Genomic DNA, 21,155 nt, shown 5'->3' with positions numbered 1-21,155 from the left:
TTTTAAACCTGTTTTTTTCAAACCGGTTCGATCTTAAATTGGTTTGGCAGATCTTAAGAGGAACCGGTCTTGAAACTGGCTGTTTGGGAACCGGTTTGTATGAAACCAGTTCGGTTCGGTCCGGTTTTTTTGTACACCTCTACTTAGGAGTAAAAAGTTCCAAGAGAACAAAATCTTTAAATTAAACAGCTCAATATAATAAATATTTTTTAAAAAATCATTTTTTTTAAACGAAATAAAATTTAAAGGAAAATTGGTTTTAAATAATCCCAACTGTCACCTATTGGCAAATAACATACCCAATTTTGCACTTGGCTGGTGGCGGTCCTAACTAAAGGGGTATTTGTTTTTAACGGGCCGCGACTAACGGATGTTAACCCCGTTAGTGATTTGCTGATGTGGACCTTCTTCTCCGGCCGGAAACCTGCAACTCGCCTCCATTCTCCCTAATATCGTTACACCATCTGTCTCTCTATCTTTCCCCTTATACGAAACCTGACCGATGTGTCTCCGGCGAAGTCCACCCTCGTCAATCGTGCATCATTCGAGGTAATTGACACTTCATTCGACTCGTTTTAACCCCCTTAACAAAAGCCCTTTGCTTATTTTGTAGATCGTGTAACACTGATTTCGAATTTTTGAAAATAAGATCGGGTTTGGTATCTAGGGATTGGCCATGGAAAAAGATTTAATGTACTTCATTTTTCAATTTTCCGATGTATTTTGAAGAGGGACGGAGACGGTGTGATGATATTAGGGAGAATGAAGGCGAGTTGCAGGTTTCCGGCCGGAGAAGAAGGTCCACGTCAGCAAATCACTAACGGGGTTAACATCCCTTAGTCGCGACCCGTTAAAAATAAATACCCTTTTAGTTAGGACCGCCACCAGCCAAGTGCAAAGTTTGGCCTGTTGTTTGCCAATAGGTGATAGTTGGAATTATTTAAAACCAATTTTCCAAATTTAAATTATCAAATTTAAACTTAAATCTTTAGTAACAGAATTTAAATATGTGTTGAAATTAATTTCATTCAAAATCCACCATGCTAGTTCTTTTAACAAGTTATATTATTTTTCACCTATTTCCATACCGTAGTTCCTAGGCTAATATCTTAAATTCAAATAATAAGTATGAAATATTGTTATCTTATATAAATTTAAAATTCCTTGGGCGCTAAGCTTCAAATATGTACACCGTATATATAAGAGTGCTTGGTTCCAAATTTATTTTTCATAAAATCAAAAACACCCATGGTAACATCATCAAGTTCCAACAACAAGAAGATCAAATTCCACTATGGATATGGCGGCACGATCACACCCAGTAAGAACAGTCGCAAACTCCGTTACGAAGGTGGCCCGAATGGGATTCTGAAAGTTGACCGTGGTATTACTTACACGGAGCTCGTGGTGAGGTTGTGGGATGCATGTGGACCGTCTATGAGTTTGAGGTGTACGTTGCCCTATGATGATCTTGACTCGTTAGTTCATGTCGAGTCTGATGAGGATCTTGCTTATTTTCTTGAAGAATATGATCGATGCGGGGAGGATTTGAAGATTTGGGTCATTCTTGACGACACGTTGAGTATATGTTGGGCTAATGATCAGTTGTATTGTTTTAAGCCTAAGGATTTTATCATGCAAATGCACACGGTTGAGGCAAGTCGTTGATCGCAGGTCTATTGTATGTATGATGGTTATTTCTTGATAGTTTTGTGTTTGTTTCTTGAATGTTTGGATTGAAGAATGTTCATGTTTGTGTATAAGGTTTAATAAATTGGATTGAACAATTTATTATTATTACTTTTTTGTTAATTTCTTGATTTTAAGTTCTCTGTATTAGAAATATTCAATGGTGCTTCATGGTTTTCTTGTTATTTCACCAAACAAGATTAATGTAATTAGTAATCTGAACTGTATATACTTTTAAACACATATAACCTTTTAGCAATTGTTGAAGCATCGCATTATATAATTCCGCTTTTCAAAAATCATAAGAAGGTTCATGGACAATTTATAGGATGGGATGTGAATGTTCTACGTGTGCTCGTTGTTATACTGTAAAAGAGAAAAAAAAAACTTTACACCATTTTCTTTACACCAAGAAGTAAAGATATTGTATGCAAAGTCATGTTACGTAAAATCGTTAGTACGAATTACAAACACAACTAATCAAATACAAGTCCTATGTAGATAACATTAGCGGTTTAATTATAAGATGAGTTTTTGTTACTAGCTGTAATGTTTTTAGGCTGAAATATGCAATTTAAATCTTTTGAGTTGTATGTATGTTATATTGTTTTATGTACATTATGTTATACGAACCTTAATTACAACAACATAATATCCCACGAATAACAAAACTATTACGAACCTTAAATGAAATAGCCGTTAAAAAAATAAGTTAAATCAAATAATAACGAGAATGTAAGAAAAACAAACAAAGAAGTTGAAAAGAACGTAAATTAGTCATTTAGATATAATTAACTGGTTAAGAGCTTATGGGCTTTAATATGATAGTAATTGGGCTATACAAAAGTTGGCTTTCTTGTAAAGGCGTACATATAGGTTTTTGGGCCCAACCCAGTTTGTAAGGAAAAAAAGGATTGGTTCGGTTTGGAACCAATTTTTATCCGGTTTAATTCGGTTATAACCAGTTTAAATGAAGGAGATTTCAAACTGATTATGAATTTGTAAGTTAGTTCAATTTCAAATTGGTTTCTAGAGCGGCTTGGTTTAGTCCCCGTTTTTTATTTGCTCAATTGAAACGGATTGCAGAGGTACGTGTTAGTAGATCAATGAGGCTAGGAAGGTTAATTTTCCAAAATTCGATGGTAACGATTTCGAATGATGGATCTACCAACACAAACGCCTCTTTAATATAGATTAAACTCCATAAAGTATGAAGTTACGTTATGTTGTCATTCACTTGAAAGGTGATGCACTTCAATGACATTAGTCCATGAAGACCACATGACTATAGGAGCGACAGTTGTTGAGTTACATTGGGTGGAGTATGTGCGAGCAATATTGAGTAGGTTCTCAATTTCAATGTTCGAATATTCCATGAAAAAACATGCCTCGAAAATTCATATATGTTTGATAAAGGGCTACTGTCATTCTTATGATTTTCATACTCTAATTATTACTATATAATAAATAGAAAGTTTGGTGCCGCAAGTACCCTATTGGGCCACTTGGCGGCACCAAATTGGTCCCTAATTTTTGTTTTAGTTCCGATAACGTAACAAACATGACGGAATCCGACCGTATTCGTGTAGATTCACCACCTCAATCCGGGACCGACAATGCTTGGCCTTCCCAACATCCAAGTTTTACCTAACCACGTCACCCCATTAATCCACCTCAATTTTATATTTTGTTTATGTTCATCCTTTTGTTTTAGTTCCAGTATCGTAACGAATGTAAGTTTTTTTAATTTGATGATTAAACATTTATTTTCATCGACTCACCATTGCCATGCCTGGGACCTACTGCGCTCGGGTTTTAGCAACACCCTAGTTTTCGCCTCCGTTATGTATTAGTTTGGGTACCGTAACAAACGTAACTAAAACAATCAAATGCTTAAGTTTTACCATCGCACGGGCTTTACTAACCCGCCCCGGCGCAACGCGACGGGTGGAAACACTAGTTCATTTATAATAGTTTGATCACATCTAGAATAATATAAAGCAAAAAATAAAATATAAAAGCATATATAAGAAACAATGCCCAAAACATATATAAACCCTAGAAAAGTGACTTGTTATCCCTATTGGGTTCAGATAGTGTTGTTGCCATCATCCATGCTCTTGGTTTGCATTACATAACACTATTATTGGCCCCTAGAAATTGAACCATACATTAAATTGACATGACACATACCTACTTACAATTTGTGCAGTCATTTATTTCCTCTTTCAACACTTCATTGTACAATTGGGACAATTTTGTAACTTGCTTTTGTGATCAATCATCTAAATCAAATATTTCAAAATAAAAAAAAAATGAATATAAAGTTGGCTTGTCCCTAGATACAAGGTATGCGAAAGAAAATTCCAATTTTATCGTCTATGTGAATGTAAGACTTTCTTGAAGCTATCAAGGGCGGGAAATGATACGAGTATAAAGAAACTCGTTCCATATGTCAGGCACACCAGGAAGACACCAATGTATACAATCCGCATATGTATTGGGGTCCGCCTGTTGCTCTAGTGTCAACATCTTGCCTTGACGAATTGTATATACAGAAGTATGTGCATCTTTGCGGTATTCTGAAAGTGAAGTTATGTTGAGAAAGTGAACCAGAAGCTTCATTGATTGTATTACATCGGTTGCAGCATAAAAGAGTCGCCAATCGGTGCCAACATTTAGCGGCATAGACATGTTGAGAATTGGACTAGTCTCCTTTGCACATTTTATGCCGTCGGGATTGTTCCAATCTAAACTCCTGCAAAATGTTCATTCATTTATGAATAATCATGTGCCATAACTTCTATGATGATGTTTAATTAATGTTATATGTTTATTATTAATATTTAATAAAAATACATATTAATAAATAAGTTAACCACTTTACTTGTTAACTAATCATACCAAAAAGTCATCTCTACTTCAACTAATATCCTTTTCGTTGGTTGAAAGGTACAACCTAATACTTATATTTAGTTTTTATTTTATTGTATTTATTAGTTTTTATTATGATTAATACATAAGGTAAAAAAATATACTTTATATGTAGAGGAGACATGCTAGTGAAGAAAATAGTAGTCCGGTTCGGGTCAATATTTTTATCGACCCATTTAGCCCATGTCTTCAAAACTCTTGCATAAGCCACTGGTCTATCAACCTCATCATATTCTGTATCACCTTTGTCAAATGATCCCTTCCTACATTATTAATTTATACTAATCAGATTATTATATTAAAAAAAATTAATTAAACTATCAACAATCATCATGTAATGATGTTGATTGATATATTTTTATAAACTTAAAATATATATTACAAAAATAGAATAAGAAACATACAAGACTTTCATTGTGAAGGTGTTCATCCACCAAATGTAAGTGTTGAAAACCAAATAGTCAACATTTTTCCAATTTTGACCATGTTTTTTAATGGATCCGGGCATAATGATCCGGTTCAATATGCTATGCATCTTCGGGTCATCCGAATTCGATTGTACCAAAAATGGTGCCCAATAAAATTCCACCGTGGCATTATAATCCTGTAAATATTATTTCACATCCAATTTTTAATGCTAAATAAAATTTTTAAATGCACAACTTGAGTTCAATCAAATGTAGGGAGTACAAAATCATTAAGGGCCATATATTCTATCTCCCATACTTCATTGTTGATGTATTAATAATGTTACAACTACATTCATTAAATGGTATCTATTTCGCTATCTTTTCACAAGAAATGATTACGACATCTAATTCATCAACCAAATTCGGACACCGCCACAAATGGTAAAATCAAATGTGGATGTGAACGGAAAGTACAAGATCATGCCGTTTCATGTGAACCGACTATCATACTCTTTTTGCTTTTTATCCTACCTCTAAAAAAAACTACAGGAACAGTCATTTCACACGTGAAACGACTATTTTACCCTTTTTTACCCCCTTTTTTTTACTAATTTGTGGACATTTTTATTCTTTTAACCTTGTATACTTACAAAGCATCAATCATATTATGTAATGATCAATTGATCATTATCCTGCACAATTTGATTAGGAAAAAATCAAAAATTGTAAAGAGAGAAACCTCAATTCTGAAAATGGATAGAGAACCGGTTTTGTTCAAGCTCTTTCGTCCTGGAGGAATAATTGATTGAGCCAAACACACCATCGATTCCCATTGATTTCGGTTTAACGAATCACCGACAAACATAAGCCTCTTGTTCCTCAGTTTCTCCAACAACAATTTTGCCTTAAACCTTAATTTCACACACACACACACAAAATAAATAAAAAATTAACTTCAGTTTCATATTTTAAACATGCAAATCATATTAACAATTCTTACTTTGGCAAATTACAATCCTTAGGTTGCCACCTCCAGTTTTGATACATAGAATCTTTCCTCCCATTTCTCATGCACGTTACTTGAGCCGTAAGAAACTCACATTCATCTTCTTTATACAACGGGTGGGTCGAATCATCGAAAACCCAATTTCCATCGTATAGATTACATTCTTCCGGTGGCAATTCGATCTCCTCATCATCTTCGGGTTCATCCACCGGCAATTCAATCACTTGATCGCCCTTTATTTCCGATTCCACCACAATCGTCGTCCTGAAATTAAAACTGTCACTTTTAACCGCAACCCAAAAAAACACTAACATGAACCCGAACCATAGTAATTTGGTTCGGCTTTTGGGTCTGATTCTTGGTTTTGGGTCAACCTGAATAAAGTTTTTCCTTTGAAAACATGATATTACGTTGGACTTTATTAAATTTTACTCTTTTTGGATTATATTGTTTATTAATTTGGTTATTTATGTTACGAGAGATGATGAATATTTTGTTTTAATTTTAAAGTTAAAAAAAAAAAATTGTTTGCTTTTTTATACTCGAAACCTGATTACCCTAACAAGAAAAAATCATGAGAGATTTCGGTTAGGTTTTGGTTCCGTATTTTAAACTAATAAACGTTAACCTGAAGAACACCCCTACCTGGAATCGATCTCAACAATCCGTTCACCGGCCTCACCACGAGCCACGGTGCGTTCAATCTTCGGCCGAGTGAACGGGAACTCAGCTATGGACTTAAAATCTTCATTGTACATAAAGAACCCAAACAAGAAAACCGAGAAAACCACTACGAAAACCGAAACATTATTATTCTTTCGTTGCTTCATGGTCGCGGTGTAGGTCGAAAACAATGACACTTTTCGTCGAAGAGGATGCATGAAAAAAAGAGGAAGAAGAAGGATTTGAGAGATATGGTCGTGTAGGAGGTGATGATATAATAATATTGGAGACACATAGAAACATATTGTTAAGTGTAGATTTGGTGAAATGGGACTGTCTTCGAGTAATATGGTGGATGAAAAGTCGACTTCTTGAAGGGATTATATTTATTAATAATTTGGTAGTAAAATAACAAAATAATCTTACATGCGAACGTAGGAAACAATATTAATCTATAAAAAATGAGAACGTAGAAAATAATATCAACTACAAAACCAATAAGCAATGTTTTATAATAATAAAAGAAAAAAAAACCTAATAATAACAACAAAAAAATCAAATTAGCAACAAAATAAAAACAACATATATACTTATAACAACATAAGAAAAAAACCTAAAAATAACAAAATGTAAATCAACAAACTCTTATAACAACATCTCATAGTAAGAAATCAGCAAATTAAAATTTTTATCCTTTTAATAAATTGGTTTTCACTATCTTTTTTATTAAGAATAAAATGTATTTGACGTAAAATAAAATAGTAACATGCGATATAAGTAATGTGTTCAACGAACATGTTGGGTTTGACTATGTGGTTATATGTGAAGAGTGAGATTTAAGGTTTGTGGGAGTTTGTTGGATTGGTTTGCTTTCAGTTCCGGTAGATGACGTGGATTTGTTGAACTGGGATTTGGACGATTGTACTTATGTTTTTATTTAGTAAACTGGAAAATTACGTTAACAAACCTTGGTGGGTAAGAGTCTATGCAAATTGTAAATTGTAAATCACCTAAAATGTTAGTTAGAAGGTGTTAAGAGGTTAAAAAATTTGTGTCAATAATTCACTTAATCATGTCACTGCTAAAAATCTGGGCATTTGTAACCATTATTTCGATCGTTGATTCAATTTTTATTAGGTGTTCTAATTATACAGTATATTGGTTTTTTTATAAGTGTTTAATTTTTTTAATTAAGTGAAGCAAATGAAACATATGAATCAGGTTACTATTTAGTACTTTTTCAAAAAAAATTTTACTTATATCAATTAAGAAACCTGGTTATTTATTAATGAATTTTTATTATTTACTATTACCTTCTGTTTCAAGTTAGATGGGAAACAATTATAAGTTATCACTAGCCGATATCCGTATATATTTTATTTACCTTAATAGAAAATATAAACATTTATAAAAAAGTTATATTATTGGATAAAAATATTTATTGAAGGTTGAGTATTTAGAGGAAAAAAAATAACTTTGAGTAATCTTAACTAAACACTTAAAAAAAATTGTTTGCTATTGATTAAAGATTTTTTATTTATAAAAACATAGTTAATAAAAAAATTATGAAACAATAACGTATAAGGCATATGAAATTTTATATTCTTGTTGATAATCTGCTTGGGAACCACACCCATGCTTCCCTTGAACCGGCATATTGGAGTGGCGAATTTTGTGTTCTTATTCAAAAAGAAAATATGATTGAAATGTATCACCTACGAAAGTTTTCCTTGAACTAGCGATCAGTGAAGTTTTATTTTATTTATTTTTTTAAAAATAGGTCACTCACACTCATCTAATATGCAACTAATTCTACTTCACTATCCACATTTAGTTCCACAGCGGGATTCAAACACTCAACTTGTTAGAAGAAAGCACCTTATCATACAGGAAGATATCATTGAACTAACCATATTTTAATTAGTGTAATTAATTAACAAAAAGAATTATACAGATAGTGAACACGGTAGGTTCATAATTCAGTTTTGATGTCATGTTTAAGAGATTAGAGATTTTGTCCTGTTTGTCTACCAAATGTGTTAGAAATTTGACAGCTGAAGTTATAACATTAAAATTTCTACTAAATTTTAAATAATAAAAAAAAAATAAATTAAGTACATCCAAACCAATTGCACATCTTCATATTATCTCATGGTTAGTCTCTGACTTATAGTCGTTTGTAAAATCGTAAACCAAATACATAGAACCATTCATTTCTCTCGTGACTTTATGCTGTCTCATAATTTCGTTGTAAGAGTACTAAACCACTCACTATGTCTTGTTACTCTCTTTATCTACCATCAAGCTCTCCTCCATCAACGACCACTATATATAAAGTTTTCGCGTCTATCACAAACCACCCTTGCCGCCAACCACCCTCAACGTTTTTGTTTACATTCTACACGAATTAACACACATGGGGCAAATTTACACTTCAAGGGGCAAATATGTTACTCTTGAGTGAATAGTGGAGACTAAATCAACAATTTTTTTAATATATAGACTAGAACTGAAATATAAATCTTACCAAATGAACTGTTGGTGTAATTCTTTCCTAGTTAACATAATTTATATAATAGTTTTATGCATCAACGTATTTTAGAGAATAAATATCGTACCCTCCAAACTATACATGTTTCTTTATCTATCATATATATATATATATATATATATATATATATATATAATGTGCATAACACATACTCAAATTAAGACACTTACTTTTTAAGTAATTTACAAATTATAAAGCATAAGTTACACCTTTTATAGCATGTAAGGTAAAGACAAACTTGTCAATTATATAATACGCATAGAAATAGTTATAACATTACCCCCTCAACTTCACTCAACTTTTGTATATTTAAGAAATAATTACAAATTTGAACATTCATCTTTGCTCATGTATTCCTTTTGATTTTAATTTAAACCAACTTCTCACCAACGAACTTTCAAGGACTGTAACTTTTCATACGTTAATATATATATATTTTTAAATTGCACCATAAAAATAAGCATTTTACTGTCTTTAATTTTGGTATGATATTGCTATAGTTTTTTTCAATTAAAAAATTAACACGTTACGTATGGGCGCTCACAATTCAGTTTTAACGGTTTCTAAGTTAAACCGTGAGCCAAACCGTTTGTTCGATTTTTTATCATTGAAAATCTTAACGGAACTGTTGAAAATTTAAACTGAATCGTTACTAACAATTTGGTTTCACGCATTGAACTTCAATAATAAGTTTATAGTACTGACCGGTTTTATATGGTCGATTTTCAGTATAAACCGTAAACCAAACTGTTTGATATGGTTTGAACATTCAGAAACCGGCTGACCAAAAGTGGTGATTGGTTTAAACGTATTCATGGTTTCAAACGAACGTTGAACATCTGTAATTGTTACATGATTACTAGGATTTTTGTATCCCGCCGTTGGACACGGGCACCTTTTTAGTTTTATTTTATCTGTCAAGTGTATATATAAACGTTTTTTTCCTGCTAAAATAGCTTGTAAATCAAAATTCAATAAGCCAAAGTTAAACAAGAATTTTTTTTTTTGACAAGAAAGCTTGAAATATAAACCACACCCGGAAAGAAAAACCTAACCGGTACAAGACACAAATGACATGCTAAGTAACGGGTTTTTGAGTCACGCCACCCGGTTAAAATAAAACTTACAATTACGAGAAGATAACCACAAATATGAAACAGAAACAATCGAATCAAATAGAGTATCTTTGTTATCATTGGGTTTACCAAAAATAATCTCATTCCGAGCTCTCCAAATAGTCCACCATGCCGTATAGATAATCACCTCAACATCTTTTTTCTTTTTCAAACATCCTGAAGAATTCTACCATTGTAAAATACTTTTAGGCCCTTTATCACCCGGAAGAGACCTCCAACCAATACTTATCTAGATGTCATTGTCTTAATACTCACCTAATTTTCCTTTAAAAAAAGATTTTTTTGTTGTTTTATTTTATACTGTAATCTTTGACATTGTTGTTCCGCTTAATTAACGATTGGTAAATAGGCAGCATCTTGCGTGAATGATTTCCATTAATACATAGAGAGTTGAATCAAGTAGAGGTGTACAGAACCAGTTTTAAACCCAAACCAAACCGGTTGGGTTAACTGTCTCAAACCGGTTTGGTTTATAAATCGGTTTAGAAGCAAGATAGCCGGCCTGGTCATGTCAATTCGGTCCGGTTTATAAACCGGTTTTAAAACCGGTTTGGTAGATCTTAAGGGGAACCGGTTCTGAAACTGACGATTTGGGTCGGTTAGGAACTGGTTTGAGTGAAACCGGTTTAAACCAAACCGGTTCGGTTCGGTTTGCCTAAAACCGGTCCCAAATAGGTTTTTTTTACACCTCTAGAATCAAGCATGGTGTCGCTGGTGTGGACCTAGGCCGGCCCAACCCTTTAAAATGCCTAAAATGAAATGAGAATTCAGAACTTTTTTCAAATTTTAATTTTACAAAATAAAATAATTAATCACGAATATATTTATTTTTTAAATAACTTAAGAGATAAAAATCATGTAATATAAGATTCTATTTATTGGTGGTCTAAAATCCTATTTTAAGTTTACTCTCTCTCTCTCTAGAGCCGGCCTTGCATGGACCAATAACATGTATACGATTGAAATCAAGTGTCTCATATTTGCATATGCATACCACACAAATTTTATTATTATTGGGACATGCCCTTTATTGTTTTTGTTTGTATGATCAAATTTGAGTCGGTTGGACAGACACAATAATACAATAATTATTAGTGTTATTTTTATTTTCCTTTTAACCCCAACATGTTTTTTTTTAACGGCTGATACAACAATTTTAAATTCACTTGATTCATCAACCGTGGGATTTAAACCTTTGACCTTTAAAAAATATTATTAAACCAAATACCCTTTGATAACAACAATATGTTTCTATTCTTATTGGACCAAATACCCTTTAATAGAAAACAATATGTTTCTATTCTAATGTAATATTTTAATAGCATTCACGCTAGGGCCTCCATATATTTTAATAAATTATTATTTTACTTCTAAATTCATCTAATATGTATCCTATAGGATTTACATCACCGTTAGGCCAAATGCCCGTTCTTTTTAAATTTTGCTTAACATGCCATATCTTATTTTACATCTCCATCTTTATCTCACTTAGAAAAACTCATATTATTATTATTATTATTATTATTATTATTATTATTTTATTCTCTTTTTTTGATACCCATAATATTTATAAGAACGATGAATAGTGAATCTCTATATTTAAAAAATCACTATCATCATAAAACTCTTTAACTTTTAGAAATAGAGATGGATAAACAAATAGAGGAAATCTCCTTATTTTAGAGATGTAAATAGAGATCCTACTGTGACTATCTAGACAAATAACATATAAGAGCGTTCACTATGAAAAAGCTAATTGATTTAGTGTGAAAAAAAGAAAATTGTAAATTGTCTTGAGATGACGTAAATGAAAATTAAAGGCAAACGTAATTACTTCTTCATTAGTATTATAGGACTATCGCTGGCAAGGGTAATGAAAGTTAGAAGTGTTAGTGGTCATGCTTTCATTTACAATCTAACTTACGTTATAGTCTTTAAGTTTTGGGTTTTTATTCAACTTTTGAGTTTGAGCCTTTGAAGTTTAAAAGTTTAGATTATTAAAATCTAATTTACGTATATTTTTTTTTAGTTTTTAACCTTTGGATTTGTATATATATATTTTACCAAGAAATATAATCGGTCAATGGCTAAATTTTTATAACAATGTTTTTCCCGAGTCTATATGTGATAATTTCAACCATTCGGTTTTTTGACAACCCCTCCGGTTGCGGCGTTGGACACCTTAATAACCGGGTAAACCGTGCCGGCGTCTTTTAGGTTGATTAACAGTTGCTATTAATGAACATCATCCTCGAGGATTTGTTTGTCAATTGCTATAAAAATCGTAAAGCTTATAAATTGTGTATTCGGGATTGAACCAAACCTTGTTTAGAATAAAAGGCAAGTTTAAGGCTGGAAATGACATGTTTAAGGTTTGTAGTCAATTTAATTAAGGTGTCAACTGAAATATTGGTAAAACTATGATGACAAAGGCAGTGCTAACCAATTTAAAAAGAATCTGTCCCAAATGATTCCTTGTTTTTGGTTTTTTAGTGATTGATTGACTGATTGATTTTGCAAATCTTATTTTTAAAGCCAAGACAATTCTCAAAATCTCTACTATACCGAGAAAGCGATAGAGCGATCATATAAGCTTAAGCCCGTCAAATACAAAGAGATGTTAGGCACACAAGCTATGCATGACAATTAAAGTTATCTTAGCAATGTGATTTCAATTTAACTATCTTTTTTGAGACAAAAAAAGAACAAGCTAGAGAGAGATTTGAGCGGTTTACTTTAGATGCACTAAATTTCACATTAAGGATCTTATAAATGCATTAATTTACTAGAAACATGATTAAATACATTTTATTCTTAACATGAAAACAGTGAAACCAATTTGCTGCAATTATTATGTTTATTTTTATAGGTGTTTGCTGCTATTTTTGATTATGAGACGTTATAAATATTTGCTGATTTATATTTTGTTGTTATTATTAGATTTTTTTTCTTTTGTTGTAATTTTTAGTTGGTATTGTTTTTTTATGTTCCCATTTTTTTATAAATTAGTATTATTTCCTACATTTTCATGTTATAATATTAAAATGCACATGAAATTTCCCCTAATTTACTATATTATGTGTTACTTTTATCGTTTTTATATGAATTTCACATTAAAAGGAGCACTAGCTAAAACAAGCGGAAACCATAGACTTTGGAGTTGGTGATCAAAGAAAATTAAACTCAATTAAAATTTGAAGATGGGCCATTAAATTGCATTGAACAAATAATTGCATGGACTATAAATTCAAAATAACTTTTGTATAGCAAATGAAAATTAAGTGGGCTTAACTAATCCATTGGCCCATAAACTATTGGAGATAGCGGCCCACATCAAGAATTAATAGGAAAAAAAGGCAAGACAGTTAGGGCCTGTGGGCCTTCAACAGTTTGAAAAAGTCGGCAGGCCTAAGACCAAATCGGCCTGTTTTTGCTTATTCAATCATCATATGACATCATATCCATGGAACATTATCTACATTCTACCATCTATATATCACTTGTGGAGGTACACATATCGGTTTTAACCCTAAATCGGTTTGGATTGAAACCGAATCGGTTCTTGGTCTAAGTAGTCAAAACCCTGTTTCTTGGTGGAATCAGATGGGGTTTGAACCTGCTTTGGAAGGCTAAAAACCTGAACCTGTGGAACCGATTAGGTTGGGTTGGAAATGGTTTGTGTTGGAACCGGTATTTTATAAAGAAATATTTTTGAAAAAAAAAATAAGTACATACATACGTATGTATGTACATAGCATACATATATTTACATACAGAAATACATACATAAATCAGTTCCTAAGCATCGGTTTCAAACTGGTTCGTGAACTGGTTCCTAGATATGGGTCTGCTAACCGCCTGTTCCTCTTCAAAATCTTCAAATGGGTTCCTAGATATTTGTTAGTTTTTAAGCGATTCAGAATGTCAGGTGCAAAAAATGTGCCAATGATTAAAATTAATCACCATGTGGTTCTTTAGGAGGGCGAGCATGTTAAACTTTAGGTAAGTGAATCAAGAACACAAACTTTTGTTAAAAAAAAGACTAATGAGAAAAACTTAATCATAATTGATACATTAAACCTAGGGTATGTATAAACCCAAGGTTCTAATCCTATACTAACTCAAATACAGAATTTGAATCCAACACAAATAGAATTAAATAAAATAAGCCTAACTTATTTTATAATAATAACTAATTATTACATTAAATATTCTCCCAAAAACTAGGAGTCTTCAACATGATTTCAACATGATTTGGTGTTGGACACGTTTAACACGGTAATGACATACTCTTCAAGACTTCAACAATGTTCACTAAGGGAAGGAGAAGACACTTATGGAAATAAAAGCCTATTCATTTATGTGCATTGAAAACAGAGCAAAATCACTTTATTCATATCGAGTAATTTGTGTAACTTTAATGTTATTTTGTAACATTTGTATTTCATCTTAGCTCATGCCATAGATGTTTTTCTGTATTAATAAAGTATTAAGTTTCGCCGTTAAGGAAAAAAAAGACGATATTTGCTAATTATGAATTTGTCATTTTTGTTTGGCTGCATTATATACTAACACGGGTAAAGTTGTCTACATCTTATGTTATAAACAACGTATTTGACCCTGACGTTTTCAATTTCCTTCTCATTTCGGGTTATCAAAAGCAATTTGATAGTGTATCGAGCAATATAACTACTTGTCGGTTCATATGACGTGTGAGGAATAACTAGATTTTTAACAACAAGATGGTATCAATGACAAGAACAGCAAAAGTTAATGGGACGACTTTTGTTAAAACTACTCCCAACACACAAGTGAGACAGAATATTAACAGTCCATATTGATTTTGACGCTTCAGGTACGACTCGCCCAAGAACGCCATCAAGGAGGAAACCCATCACTATGATAAAACTTAATGAGTCATGTTTCAAGCCTTAACCATCACCTCATGTTATTATACCAAACGATCAATTTGGACTTTTTTTTAAATTAAAAGTATTTAATCCTGAGTGATAGAAATTTAACATAAGGTGTTGGAACGGGGACAAGTATTATTGAAGTCAAATTGTCAAAAGCCACCGAATTGATTAACCATTCATTGACATATGGAACGTTAAGAACGCCAAGAATCTTATTAAACTATATACATGAAATAAGTAATATGTGATTTAAGAAATTATAAATAATAATGCCTTACTAATAAAAATGGGGTTGGACCCGACATTAAATGCATATTATTAGGGTATCTTGAAATTATTGAAGGGACATCATGATGTCATGAACTACGTTTAAATGATTATAAACTAATAGATTATTAAGAATTAGACAAATAGTTGACTTGGAGAGGAGAAAACAAATACGAGTTCTAATGAATTTGTAAGAGAGTATTATTGTATGATAAGAAACAATGGTTTCGTTATGTTATGAAGTAGAAAAGCAGCAACAACTCTTAGTAGGTGTGCGTTTGATTTGTAAACGCATGTAGGCATGTGCAGACATTATAAGCTGCTTAGGTTGTTCCCGACAAGATTTTGTCTAGTAAGTGATTCAAGCATAAAACAAATAATGATCATTAATGCTTTGGTACGTAACACCAAGAGGATTAGCTTCCCTTTGGTTTAGGGGATGGACACTCGTTATGCAGATGTCAGCGTGCGACAACCATCCATCACTTGTCTGATTTAGGTGCTGTTTGTTTTTGCAGACATAAACTGTCTGCAAGCTGATTTCATCTGTTTTCATGTCTGCAACTGAAGATGTGGTCTGAAGATCTGCAAGCTGAAAATATAAGACTGTTTGTTTTTATAAGCTGATACTGTCTGCATAACTGTCAAACTTATCTCACAAGATAGAAGTCATTTATTCAAGTTACATAGAAAATATAATAATAAAATTGTGGCGGCGGACGGTGGGTAGTGGCGATGGATGGTGGTGGTGGACAGTGGGTGGTGGTAATGGACGGTTTTGGTGGGTGGTGGACGGTGGTAGTTGACGGTGATGGCGTCCGACAGTGGGTGGTGGTGGTGATGAACGGTTGTGGTGGGTGGTGGACGGTGGTGATTGGTGGTGGCTGTGATGGATGGTGGTGGTGGTGGTGGTGGCGGACGATGGGTAGTGGTGGTGGATGCTGGTAGTGGCGGCGGACGGTGGGTAGTGGCGGTGGATGGTGGTGGACGGTGGCAGTGGGGGATGGTGGTGGTGGCGTACGGTGGGTGGTGGTGGCGGACGGTGGTGGGAGGAGTGGATGAGAGGGTGGCTTCAAAGGGATAAGAGTATGATTTTTTTGCGAAGATGTTTTAAGCAAGATTTCTTTGCTTTTCTTTTAAGATGAAAGAAGATAACTTAAGATCTGTTTTAAGAAAAAAAACAAACAGTCTTCAAGGGTAATGTCTGCGCGCGTGCAGACATTAGCTCCCTTGAAGATGTTTGAAGAAAAAACAAACACCCCCTTAGTCTTTGGAATCATGCATTGAAGTTGTGGGGACCAGAGAGAAGCATGACTAGCGGATCATTTACTCGATCTTTTGATGATCTATTAGTTTAATAACAAGACAAGTAGCCCATCATTCGACTCTCATTCCTTGTCTTACAGTCTCGAGACACATTTGTAACACCCCGACCAAAGGCGGATTATACATCGGGGCGCCACATATTGTTTCATTACTCGTGACACTATTGGGTGTCAATATTTAATAAATATATTCATTCACGCATGCGCAACGTATACATAAGATATAAATAAACCAACATAAATCAATATATTATAAATCAAAATATTCGAACAGCAATAACTTGTCTTGATACATTTTAATCTAGGTCCAAAAGTAAAAACGTCCTATGTGTCCACAAGCTCCAAAACAGCTACTGCAAACCTGAACATGTGTTAAAATAAACGTCAAACACTTGCGTGTTGGTGAGAAATCAAGTTTAATATAATACATAGATAACAATAAATCTGCGCGCAACACGTGTATGTCTGGTGTTTAACAAGGGTGCAATCAGATTGTGATCAAGCCTAGATAGATCATAGCTCATAGTTCATAGTTCAATCCGTGCTCCCAATTGAGCACAAAAACGAGAAAACATCTGTGCAAGTGTAAACAAAGAAAACCGTAAACGATAGGTCTCCCGTGTTCATCTAATGGATCCATGAAAACTGCGGAATAGGCCGAACAAAGCGGTTAATGATACACACATACAAATAAACAGCCAAGTAAACGTCCTCAACACATGGGATACTGCGCGACTAAAGTTCATAAACAAGTTTGACTCTAAGTTTGTACGAACACATGAACATCCCAAAACGTTAAAAATAAAAAGGGATTAGGTACGAGATTACTCACTTGATAAACGGTGCGGTGTAAGATAAAGCAAGAACCAACTTTAAACAAGCATAAGTTAACCTATAATTAAAGATTATTGTTTTAATGATTTGTTTTAAGTCTTGATTATAAGTTAGCATAATTAATAAGTAAATTATTATATATAATATATATATTACCGGAAAAGCAGGACAGAACAGGGAGGAAGACGGAGGCAGAGAGGGAGGCGGCAGAGAGAGCAAGGAGAACAGGAGAGAATAAGAGAGATTAAGTGTTTTGTGTGTGTAGTGTTAGGAAAAATAATACTATTATTTATAGGGAAACCCTAGGAGACACAATCCCTAGAAAAGGGGAAAAGATCTCAAAAAGCATAAGATTCCAAAAGCAAAAGATATCAAAAGATATGGCAGCAGGGAAAAAGAGAAAAAGGCTGACAGGGAACAGTAAAAAGGCATGGGCGGATCAGATAAAGGTACTGGTCAAAGCATGGAAAAAGCAGATTTCCAAAGATAATGTCAGTCACTTTTTTTTTCTGCCAACCAATGGGGTTGGTGCGCATGCTGCGCCAAAAGTGGCTTTTCAGACATAAAGCAGATTAGGTCAATCAGCACAAAAGATAAGACAACACAAAAGCAACGGCTAGATTAAACAGAAGACTCAAGACATAGCGCGAGAAGGCTGGAGCGCGAAGGCAAAAGTGCGCGAGCGCGAAGGCAGACAGAACCAATCTTAACGCGTCGCGGGAAGAATCACATTTCTTAGCGCGCCGCGGGAGGAACTAAAATTCCTAGCGCGCCGCGGGAAGAACTATAATTCTTCGCGCGTCGAGGGATGAACTACGATCCTTAGCGCGCTGCGAGAACTACAAATCCTTAGCGCGTCGCGGGAAGAACTACAAATCCTTAGCGCGTCGCGGGAAGAACTACCGTTCTTCGCGCGCTGCGAGAAGAATTACAATTCTTAGTGCGCTGCAAGAATTACAATTCTTAGCGCGCTGCGAGAAGAGTTCGTCTCGCGTATCGCTGGAACAGATGGTCTTCACGCAGGCTTCCTTGTAAGGAGTCTGGCGCGTGGAGCTGCGCAGACAACTTTAGGCGGGAAGGAACAAAGGACAAGCAAAGAGTTAGAAGAAAAAGAGGGAAACAAGGCGTAAGGGCGGGACGGCGACAAGAGGGAAAAGAAGGCGGAAAGAGAGAAGGAGAGGGACGGGACGGCGGAAAGAAAGAGAGAGAAAGAGGCGGGAAGGAAAATACATTATTATTAAAAGTAAAATATAAGTATAAATAAATATTAAATCATAAAAGAAAGGGATCGGGTCAGAGAAACGGGTACCTGGGTCGGGTCGGATCAGGGCAGATGTCACAGTCTCCCCTACTTTAAGAAATTTCGTCCCGAAATTTATCTCGAAGTAGGTTGCGCAGAGAACAGGTGCGGGTACTTGATCTTCATTTGATCTTCCCTTTCCCATGTAAACTCGGCTCCGCGCTTGGACTCCCAGCGAACTTTCACGATAGGGATACGACTGCGCTTGGTTTGCTTTACCTCGCGATCCATAATCTCAACAGGCTTCTCAACGAAATGCATAGTTTCATCAACTTGAACTTCATCAAGTGGAATGTGAAGGTTCTCGTCAGCTAAACACTTCTTGAGATTGGATACATGGAACGTTGGATGCACATTACTGAGCGCGGGCGGCAGGTCAAGTCTGTAGGCAACTTTTCCTACACGCGCGAGAATCTTAAATGGTCCAACATATCGAGGAGCAAGCTTACCTTTCTTCCCAAAGCGGACAACACCTTTCCAAGGCGACACTTTGAGGAGAACAAGATCACCAACTTGAAATTCGAGAGGCTTTCGCCTGCGATCTGCGTAACTCTTCTGTCGGCTTCGGGCAGTCAGCAGATGATCACGGATCTTGGCGATTTTATCGGTTGTCTCTTGAACAAGTTCGGGTCCTGTGATTTGAGTTTCACCCACTTCGCTCCAACAGATCGGGGAGCGGCACTTACGACCGTAAAGTGCTTCAAATGGGGCCATACCAATACTGGAATGATAGCTGTTATTATAAGAGAACTCGATCAGAGGCAGGTGCGAATCCCAATTACCTCCAAAATCAAGAACACAAGATCGGAGCATATCCTCCAGAGTTTGAATAGTTCGCTCAGACTGACCGTCAGTCTGAGGATGATATGCCGTACTCATGTCCAAGCGAGTTCCTAGCGCAGATTGGAGAGATTTTCAAAAGCGAGATATAAAACGGCCATCGCGATCGGATATGATGCTCAAAGGAGTACCATGGCGGCAGACAATTTCCTTGACATAAAGCTGCGCGAGATGCTCAACACGGTAGTTTTCACGAATGGGCAGGAAGTGAGCAGACTTAGTCAATCGATCCACTATTACCCAAATGCTATCATGTTTGCTTGCTGTCAAAGGTAACTTGGTAATAAAGTCCATCGCTACACATTCCCATTTCCACGTAGGAATTTCAGGTTGTTCGAGCAAACCAGATGGGCGTTGATGTTCAGCTTTCACCTTAGAACAAGTCAGGCATTTAGCTACGAACATAGCAATATCCTTCTTCATACCGAGCCACCAATAAGTATTGCGCAAATCCTTGTACATCTTATCAGCGCCAGGATGAACGGAATATCGAGATTTATGCGCCTCACTCAGGATATCGGCGCGAAGATTCTCATCAAAGGGAATCCAGATGCGATTAAGATAGCAGAGAATTCCACTCAGATTAGGGACAAAGTGTGCTTCCGCGCCACACGCTAACTCGGCGCGAAGGTTACCATTACTGATGGATGCGCGCTGCGCGTCACGAATACGCGATTCAAGGTTGCTTTGAATCGGCGCGAAGTGAAGCTGGGTGCGCGGCAAGATACAGTTAAGCTGGCAGGGTTTTCGGCTGAGCGCATCGGCTACCACATTAGCCTTACCAGGATGATACCGGATCTCACAATCGTAATCGCTGATGAGTTCGTTCCATCGGCGTTGCCTCATGTTAAGTTCCTTTTGATCAAAGATATGCTGAAGGCTTTTATGGTCAGTGTAGAGGATACACTTAGTACCATAAAGGTAGTGTCTCCAGATCTTCAAGGCAAAAACAACTGCACCAAGTTCGAGGTCGTGAGTTGTATAATTCTTTTCATGAACCTTGAGTTGCCTTGATGCGTAAGCGATAACCTTGCCTCGTTGCATAAGAACACAACCGAGACCTTGGTTGGATGCATCGCAATACACGACAAAATCTTCATTACCCTCAGGTAGCGCAAGAACAGGAGCTTCACACAACAAGCGCTTGAGCGTTAGAAAGGCTTCTTCTTGCTTCGAGCCCCAAATATACGGTTTGCCTTTGTGCGTTAAAGCTGTTAAAGGCAATGCGATCTTTGAGAAGTTCGAAATGAAGCGCCGGTAGTAACCAGCTAAGCCCAGAAAGGA

General features: G+C 35.2%; 2 protein-coding genes across 2 annotated transcripts; one reads left to right on the top strand and one right to left on the bottom strand.

Moving 5' to 3' along the window:
• Nucleotides 1-1,248: 1,248 nt before the first annotated feature.
• LOC143614201 (RAF-like serine/threonine-protein kinase PRAF) lies at nt 1,249-1,668 on the top strand. The gene has a single exon (XM_077087703.1). The coding sequence runs from the start codon at nt 1,249-1,251 to the stop codon at nt 1,666-1,668; it is 420 nt and encodes a 139-aa protein (XP_076943818.1).
• Nucleotides 1,669-3,782: 2,114 nt separating this feature from the next.
• LOC143614188 (xylan O-acetyltransferase 1-like) lies at nt 3,783-6,944 on the bottom strand. Its single transcript, XM_077087696.1, has 7 exons — nt 6,696-6,944; nt 6,472-6,488; nt 6,034-6,396; nt 5,773-5,944; nt 5,028-5,227; nt 4,728-4,886; nt 3,783-4,447 (listed from the first exon to the last, which is right to left on the bottom strand). Exons 1-7 carry the CDS (start codon nt 6,918-6,920, stop codon nt 4,099-4,101), a joined length of 1,485 nt encoding a protein of 494 aa, XP_076943811.1. The 5' UTR covers nt 6,921-6,944; the 3' UTR covers nt 3,783-4,098.
• Between the last annotated feature and the right edge of the window lie 14,211 nt (nt 6,945-21,155).

This window comes from Bidens hawaiensis, unplaced genomic scaffold (genome assembly GCF_021521415.1).
Source record: "Bidens hawaiensis isolate Kalapana, Puna unplaced genomic scaffold, B.hawaiensis_p1.1 tig00039148_1, whole genome shotgun sequence".
Lineage (NCBI taxonomy): Eukaryota > Viridiplantae > Streptophyta > Magnoliopsida > Asterales > Asteraceae > Bidens > Bidens hawaiensis.
Note: the sequence above shows the minus strand (reverse complement) of the source record. Positions and strands in the feature narration are given on the sequence as shown.